Source organism: Lissotriton helveticus, chromosome 10 (genome assembly GCF_964261635.1).
Source record: "Lissotriton helveticus chromosome 10, aLisHel1.1, whole genome shotgun sequence".
In the NCBI taxonomy this organism is placed as follows: Eukaryota; Metazoa; Chordata; class Amphibia; order Caudata; family Salamandridae; genus Lissotriton; species Lissotriton helveticus.
In genome coordinates this window covers 724,682,099-724,691,320 of record NC_136071.1, presented here as the reverse complement: position 1 = coordinate 724,691,320, position 9,222 = coordinate 724,682,099, and the positions used below count along the sequence as shown (strand labels likewise).

General features: G+C 45.3%; 1 protein-coding gene across 3 annotated transcripts in view; it reads left to right on the top strand.

The window, feature by feature from the left end:
* Nucleotides 1-5,009: 5,009 nt before the first annotated feature.
* ESYT2 (extended synaptotagmin 2) overlaps nt 5,010-9,222 on the top strand; it is a 641,975-nt gene continuing 637,762 nt past the window's right edge. Inside the window, exon 1 of one of the 3 annotated variants that reach the window (XM_078663275.1) lies at nt 5,010-5,911. In XM_078663275.1, the coding sequence (XP_078519401.1) occupies nt 5,549-5,911 (363 nt within the window). In that variant the 5' untranslated portion in view covers nt 5,010-5,548. The remainder of the gene's footprint in view (nt 5,912-9,222) is intronic. The other 2 variants (XM_078663276.1, XM_078663274.1) reach the window with 2 other exon arrangements.

Genomic DNA, 9,222 nt, shown 5'->3' with positions numbered 1-9,222 from the left:
CAAAGGACCCCCGAGTTGATCAAAGCCCCCACCCCATGAGATCCGATCGAACCCCGCATTCCATGAATTGGCGGAATATCCAGCTGCGCGATAGTCATCACCTGTTGTGACCAGGGTGGGGACTTCTACTGTAAATATGTGTGGGAACAGGCCCAAAGGGGGGTTCCGGGAATGTCTTTCCGTACATCAAAGCATTGCCATGAGTATGTAAACTGTAATAAAACCGCAAAAGGCTGAATATAAGGGGCCAGGCCTCAGAAATAAGTTAGAGCACCTCAGAACGATACCTGCTGTCTGTTTTGCTGTGTTCTCCTCCGGAGAGAATAAAAACCCTGTTTCCTGCTTTCCAGTCTCCAGCGCCTGCCTCTTCATTGATTAATAATTCGTGGGTCACAGAGGCAATACCGCCGGGCAAATATCGATTGTCCCCGACCCAGGTTTTTACAGATACAAGACCTGGGACTAGCCAGACAGGAAGGGAAGAAGAAGAAACAGAAGTGCCACAACCGAATGAAAATAAAAGAGCCTTAGAAGAAAGCCAAACGACAGTGCCAGTTAAAAGACTTAGGAAAAAGAAAAATACTGAACCAAGGTTCATTAAGAGACTAAGACTGAGACTAAAAACAGTAGAAGAAAAACTTGAGCAAAGAAGACAAGGTTCCCGTAAAGCAAAGCAAACTGGAGAGAGCTCCAAACGAAGGAGTGACCGAATAAAAAGACTGAACAAAAAGTATTGAGATCCTGAGTGGACCTACTTGGTGTTGGAGGACTTTGAGGATCTTGATATAACTGACGAAAGTGACGAAGAACAGACAGCTGATCAGTCTGCCGAAGAAGACGAACCAACCTGAAGTTGCTCAGTGCAAGCTATCTGTGCAAAGTTACAAAGAGGGGTTGGAAGACTTCTGTTAGGCAGAAATGTCTGATTCAAATGTGAACGGAAGACCTACACGTAGTTGTTGTAAAACATGCTGCCAAGTATGTTTATGTAGTGTAGCAATAGTACTGATCCTTTGGATAGGACTGACTGTAACCCTTCCTTCTCTGATAAGTAAAAATCCAAGCCTGTACCCGAATAATAATTTACCTGACGACACTGTAGAAACACACACTAGGATTACACCCCACAGAGTAGACACATTGGACAAACCACTGAGCCTGCAACGGAGACAGTTAAATTTAGAAGCACCAGATGAGGAAGCATTACACTTTAACAAAATTAAGAACAAGACTCATTTAAACGTTTTCGCGAACCTGTTATTGCATTATGTAGAAACTATGGAAATAGACGACTGTTATGTCTGCATGAAGCTACCTACTTCTGTAGCTGAAGGCGTGACTTATCATCACTTGCCCTTAACCTATGGAATTTCCTGTAGTGTACTGACTAGCTTATTTTACAAAAGAGGACCTTTACAGTATTACTATTCAAACTATGACGTGACATTTTCTGAACTTCCTGTTCGAAGAAACCTAAACCCTGTACAGACGACTAGAGATGTAGCTAAATACATGAGTGATTATTTTCTAACTGTAGGGAAAATTAATATAGATGATGCACATAAAAATAACCTGACTTGTTCTTTACATGAAAAGGAAAAAGAATTTCTGGACATGGTAGAGAAAAGAAGAGAGAGTTTCCAAAAGAAAGCCAAAGATAGAACCCATAAAATTCCTAAATGGGCAGAAAGTATAGGGAGCACCTCAAATGGTGGAGCTACTGCTGCTATGCTCCTTGATCTTGAAAAGAAGGGGAAGCTCTGTCTTAAAAGGGAAATGACTAGTTATTATAACAATGTTTTCATCGGTTCCAGTGAATGTGAGCATAATTACAAGGTAATTAGGGGTTGGGGTTTCAAAGATGGGACAGAGCCGGTGTTTCCTGGGATTTATTTTATTTGTGGGAACAAGGCTTACTTCAAATTGCCCGACCATTGGTACGGGAGTTGCTATTTTGGTATTGTCTTCCCGAAGATATACCATGTGGGAAAAATCACTGGAAGCAATGGAGAAACTAACAGAGTAGTACGCAATAGAAGAGAAACTTCTGGTGAGATTGTAGGCGATATTTTTAGCGCAATAATACCTGCAGTGGGAGTGGTTCTGAACTCAAACAAAATTTGCAAATTGTCAACAGTAGTAGATCGGTTATCTACCGACACTGCTGGAGGGTTCCTGATGGTCAATACCGAAATGGTTGCGATCAGATCAATGGTTTTACAGAACCGACTTGCCCTTGATACCCTATTAGCGAAAGAGGGCGGAGTCTGCAGAATGTTGAAAGCGCAACATTGTTGCACTTACATACCTGACAAAAGTGTAGGAATCCAAAGGTATGTAAGGAACATTACAAATTTGGGAAAGGAACTTAAACCACTGGAGGTTGACAGTGCCTGGAAAAGACTTACTGATGGTCTCTCTGCTGTAGGTCATTGGTTTGCACAATTAGGTAGAGGTTTGTTGTTTAAGGTACTGATGCCAATTGCCATAATAGGGTTTATTATATTCCTTATATTTGTCTGTTGCAAATGTCGCAAACACCAAAAGAAATATACTGTGAATAAAAGAGGTGTGAATGAACTTGAATTAGAAGAACTGAATAATCAGATTTATAAAAGGGTGAAGAATTCACACCCTAACAAAGAAACGAAGGAGAAATTAAATCGAATGTTAGAAGAAATTGAAATGAACAAAGTGTGAGAGAAAAAGTTGCCATCTGATTCCATTAGTTTTGTGATGATAGTAAATATCATCAAAGAGGGGATTGATGGAGCAAGGATTCGCATATTACGCGACTTGCTTGGATTCATGAACCTCGAAATAACATGTAACAACGTAATTCAATCTGTTTGTCATACTAATTTCCCTTTATTCTGACATTGGGGTGTCCTAGAGACGCTTTCATATGTGTTTACTAATTCAATAACTCTTGTTCCTAAAAATGGCCGCTGCTTGGCGAGTTTCCTTTCTGCGCATGCGTTAGTCACACTCACGTGACGTGACGTACTTGCAGTTCTGGTGGGAACCTTTGCGCTTGTGCACTAGCTTTTAAGATGGCTGCCTGTGTCCTCACATGGTGAAGCTTGCACTGATGCTTGCATGTCATTGTCTGTTGCATTAAACTTTAACGCCATAGTATAACATTAAGTAAAGGGGTATAGAGTAGCTATTCATGGTATACAGTGTATTCATTTATTTTCTGTGTTTTAATTTGTTTTCGCTTACTTTTCATGTACCGGGTTTCTGAGGGTCTGCGAGACACGCAGGAATCCATATTGAAGTACACCACTGCGCATGTCCGTCTTCTGCCGGTGGCATTGAATTCATGCCAACCTGAGGCCTCAGCCAAAACGTGCCTGGGAAGATGCACCTTCACCCAGCCGAAGAAGCTGAGATGTACTACAATTGAAACAAATGTATTTCTTTCCATTGTATTCTGTAGAATAGGTCATGGGAACCCCAAAATCAATAGGCGGTCCCAGAATATGCAAAAACAGGCTTGTAGAAATTAAATGTGATTGGTGTGTTGACCTATCCTACTTGGGGACCGATCGAAATTTGGGATTCTGACACTTGCAACATTTGGGGGGTGGTACACTGACCCGAAAACAGTATAACTAGCCTAGGTTTAGCTAGAGAAATTGTCCGACTTGTCCGAATAGCTGACCTGTCACTGACCCAACGCACTCAATAGGTGACTTGATACAGAGGGCTGCGGAGCACTTTGTCCGAAATTTCCATATACTCACGGGGTTTTGCTAAAGAAACCCTAAGTGCTGGCGGAGCACTTTGCTGGGGAGTTCGATAACCCAATCGGGGTTCTGGCCGATAGCTGCAGAGAGGGTGGAGCGCAGGCGTTGCTTCCAAACTGCGGGTGCTGGTCGTGCCTCGGTGGTCCTGTCCTGATCCTAATCTGGGTTTCCTGTCCTGTCCTATGGCGTCCATTCTGCACCTGCTGTCCCATTGATGACTGTCCTTCCTTTGGTTTTTTTTTCCTGTCCATACGTTATTACTGTTTTTCTAGCATGTTCCTATGTTACCCTCCCTTTAAGTACCTTTCTACAGACCTTTTATGAAATATAGATGTGGTTTATAATTTCTCCCTTTTTTCCAACTGAATTGATGCTCTTAGAATTATAGCATGTTCCATATTTACCTTCCCTATAGGTGTATAGTATTCTAGAATCACGTCATTTAAATCTAAACCCTGAACTTCCTGACTAGCATGTTCCTGGTTCTTACTTTCCCATAAAACCACAAATGATCAACTTAATTTACTTCCTTTATGGATATGTGCTTTTCGTTATTTTGATTATCGATTGCCTTTTGGTTGTAAACTTGATGCTTTCCGAATCTGAACTTTAGATAAAATCTTTAAAACTTCCCAGTAGTCTGTGGTCATTTAATACAGAAGAATATAAAGTTGGTATTGTGTTGTCTGCCTTTCTTTTACAGCTAGCTCCCTGATCCATTGTGATTATAGGTACCCGTAACAGTGGATTGGTAAGTCGGGTACAGTAGAAGTAAATAGGAAGGAACTAGGGTTACTGGTAGTAGAGTGCAAGGTCACCTGATTAATGTATAAGATAAATTGAAGTTTATGGGCCCGATACATATGTGGTGAAATTGTTGGTCGGGTGACCTGCGCGCTCTATCAGTAACACCACGGGCTGCCAATCTCTGCTAAACATCATATTATACTGGCCAAAATAGTTAATTTCTCTGTGTTTATGAAAAAACACGTGCAACGTCCAGGTTTCTTGTATAGCACTACAATGCACTCGCGCAATGAAAAACTTCAAAATAATATGCACTAATCTCATTGAGCTAATTGTGAGTGATTTCAATTCAATAGCGTACTGTTTTTCATTCCAAAACTACTACTGTCTCCCGGGCGGCCTTGGATGCTTCTGGTAGCAGTCAGTCAGTCTCCCTGCAGCCGCCCAGTCATTGCTCCAATGCTGGCAGCGGTCGGTAATCCCAGCAGAGGGCGCTGCTCCCGTGAAACTCCTCGTCAGTGACCTATATTCCTGTCTGACAGTTTCCTGTCGTGCAGGCTGAACCCTGAACCCAGAGGCGATCGGCTGAGCTCCGGGCTGCCACGGGGAGGGAGTGAGCACGGAGACTGCAGCGGGGCCGGGCAGACGCCTCTGCGGCAGCCGGTGGATGGCAGAGCCTGGGAGGGGTTGACCAGCCGCAGAGCCCCCTCCTCCTCCGGCGCAGCAGCGAGCGGGCACGGATTCACGGGCAGCCCCAGCAGCGCCCGGGCAGTGGAAGGAGGCGCGGAGCCCTGTCCCAAGGCTGGACACTGCAATCGGACATGCAGGTCTGACTCACGCCGCTCCCCCCGGACTGAAGCCGGGATCCACAGAGGGTGTCTCCGCTGCCCTCATAGTTGGATCGGAGCTGGGGAAACGATCGGGAGTACCTCAGCGCCTTGTTTGTTTATTTTTTTTTAGGTAAAGTTTCTGCGCAACTGTGTGCTGTGGACTTCATATCTGGGCGCATTTTATTTTTTTTTTAAACTAAGAAAACAAAACTTGGCATTATGGCAACACTAAACGGCAAAGACACAGAAGGGAGCCTCCCCGCGGACCCAGCCTCTCAAGACGTCCCGGGTCCGAGGACCCCCCCTGAGCCGCAGGGCGACCCCGAGAAGTCCCTGCTCAGCGTGGACATCGTGGGCCTGGCCACCCAGTTCGGCAAGACCTTTGCGCTCATCCTGCCCGTGTACGTGCTGGGCTACCTGGGGCTGAGCTTCAGCTGGCTGCTGGTGGCCCTGGCCGCCTTCTTCTGGTGCCGGAAGAACAAGCTGGCCAAGGGCTCCCGGCTCTCGCGGGCCCTGGCCTTCCTGGAGGACGAGGAGAAGTCAGTGAAGCTCAGCATCTCCACGGCGGAGCTGCCCCCCTGGGTAAGTAGCTGCCTGCCCTCCGCCGCCCAGCCCGCCCGACCTGTTGCTCTCTTCCAGACTTGTACTGACTCTGGTATTTCTGGTTCCGCTGTTGCACGCCCGGTGATGTCAGGGCAGCTGACACGAGTATTGAACTGAGGTGATACTGAGAAGCAGGCGAAATGGGCATTAATTAAACCGATACCACGAAGCCTGTTAGTTAATTAACCGCTTCTCCATCTGTTGCTTCCATTGGGTTTACTGCCCATCTCATTCATTACTGCACCCCTCGGGTCAATGCCCAAAAGTACCCAGGGATCACTGCCACCTGCCCATACTGGTATTTAAAAAACAATCGTTCTTAATTAATTCCACTTTATTCCCAGTTATATTGTATTCTAACCTTGGCCATGATGTACCTCCATGCCTGTACCTCCTTCCCCGCCCCCCCCTCTCTCTCTATATCTATATATATATATATATATATATATATATATATATATATATATATATAATAACCTTTGCTGACTTTCATATAGTGCTCTGCGGTTTCTTGCCTCCCTCACGCAGTATCCCCCACCTCGAATGATTACCGCCCTCTTGCCTTGAAGTTTCCTTGCTGCCCTGTTTTAATGCGCCCTCATCCGCCCGTCGCAGTCACACGCCTACACTCTTACCCCGTGCCATCCCTTTACCAACTCCTCCCATGCGCTGCCCTCGCCCCTCCACCGTCTCATCCAGTGCCCAGTTCACACGTCCTAAGACCCGTCCTCCGCCCACCCCCACAGGCTTCCCCTGTGCTCTCGTGTGTGGCCCTGGCGACTCCCCGGCATTCCTACACAGGACTTCCACTCCCTGCACGGCCCACATTCCTTCCACGCACCACGTCGAGCTGAGTCACACCGTCCTGTTTGTACACTCTGCCTCCTTCGTGAAAGGCTGGCCAGTGCAGTGTCTCGGGGAAAACAAAAACACCAGGCTCGCGAGCCCCTCCCCTTGCAAGGCAAACCAATAATTGCTAATTAAGTTTGGGAATAAGATGCCAATCATTAATGGCCCCTGCTCAGCATTTACGTCGGTAGTAAATTACTCCCAAAATAAAACAGAAGGGGTCATCAGATAGGTGAAGAAATGCCAGATTTTATGTTTTTGCTCATTGTTTTTCAAATGTAAAAACAACACGGAAAACAGCCCTGCGAATTGAATTTGTGTGTGCCAAGGGCGATTTCATGGGAAAGAACAATTTTAAGAAGGCTCCATACCATAGCTAGAAGTTATGTTTTAAATACACTGCAGTGAATGCAAGCCTTGCAAATCATGGCTTCCATTTTTCAATTTTTTTCTGAACTTAAAATAAACCCCCTAATGCCTTGCTCACTTCTCTGGTTAAGCCCAATCTGATGAGGAGCGGTTTTTGAGCCCAGTTTAACCACTGTTTGTGTAGTATTTATGATTCACAGTTAAGCCAGGCTTCTTGAATTCCGCTTCAAGCCGACGTTTAGGGCCAGCCATTCGCAACAGCTGCAAACACCGGAGCTGCATGGCATAATGTGTTCATTATTGTTCTGCGCGACCGTGTGCGCACGTGTTTTTACACAGCGTGTTCTTTGTTTAAAAAAAGTTAGTTACCGACCCCGGGCTTTTCGTCAGGAGAAGTCCTGTAATAAACCTAAACTAAAAACGCTTGCGTTCACCAAACGGGCTCTTGCTGACTAATGTTTCCCCCTTTGGTTGGCAACTTTAAGCCGTCCCGGGCCGCTGACATCATGCTTTGTTCATGCAAATGGAAACCAGCTGTTCAATACTGGCTGCTCAGAAAAGGAGGGAAAAGCAGAAACGGAAGCAAGCCCACGAGTGTTGCATCCGTGACTCATGAGTTCAGCCCTCCCCTTCCAGCAGTTATGTTATTTTATGCAGATTTGTGGCTCGCACTATCACCCGGGAGAGTGGCCTGGCACTGAGCAGGTGTGATTCTAGGCAAATCTAGGGCCTACAGGGACTACTCGAAAAACCAAATCTTCATCTTCTTATTGGGGGTCCTCTCTTCTCACCAAGCATGACCCCTGCCTTGAATGCTCCGGCCCTTCCGTGAATAAAGTGTAAACGCCCCCCAGCATGGATATGCCGGCTAGTTACTTATGTTTCCCTACCACTAAGTTGATGGTTTACTTTTATACTTGGATAAGCTCAGCAATCCTTATGAGTGCTCTAGTTTCCTATATTTGTTGTGTAGAGGTCAGTGCATAGTGGGAAAGATCAAAATAAATCGAGTCATTTAAGCAGTGCGGCTTGGAGATCTGTAGATATTAAATTCTGTTCCATTCAACCATCATACGGATCTAGTCAACTAACATCAATTATTTGCTCATGCGTACATTCATACATGTGTATTTGAAGGATGGGTGTATGGGAAATATTTAATGTTGAACTGCAGTTCAGTCATAGACAGAAATGTAATAAGCTGGCCTAGTGTCTTGATGTTGTATGTAGTCAGCAATATCATATAGGCTGCGTATACATGACTGTACATTGATCCATTCATCGATATATATGAGGCAAAGTATGAGTAATTTCTTCCTTGCATGTCTCTTGAAGACAATGTGGATGCCAGTCACACTCCTCATTTGGTGAAGCGGTCCAGAGAAGCTCAGTGATGTGAGTCTCTGGTCTAATTCCGCAGAATCAAACGCATGTCACCATAACCTGCTACTAAAAGAAAGTCGTCTGATATCAAATGTCTTGAAAAGGCCAATGTCCGAAGTACCTGCCATCACAAAGATTTTTGAAACAGTAGTCACTTGTACGGCAGACCTGGAATCCGACACAGGCCTCTTGATTTCCAGTCCTTTTCAGGCTCATCAGGTAACCAAGATGACTTTAAATAACCACTGGAAAGGAAAGAGCTGCTAACTACAAGAGGGCGAGGAATGCATGTTAATCTTCCGTTATTTTCTTAGCCTTTCCACACAATAGACCACTATATCTTCATCTTTCCCTTGGACACCACTTGTGCGATTTAGGGATCAGCGTTCCAGTAGTGCCAGAAACAGCAGGGGAAACTGGGTCCTTTCTACCCTGAAATCACAAAAGTGAGCTCTGTTGTCCTTCAGGTCTCTTCACTGCGTCCAGCCTTACTCAGTGGCTGCAAGGCAGCCCTCCCAACCATCCCCAGTTATCACCACATTGGCTGTCGCCTAAATTGTGATTATATTTATTAAGCTGCCGTTCACCGTAGCATCTTGGCACTAGAAGCCAAATTGGATTAGTCAAAAGAGGATGTAAGATAGGAGAAAGTTGACATAGTGGAGAAATATAAATTAAAATAGAGCAAG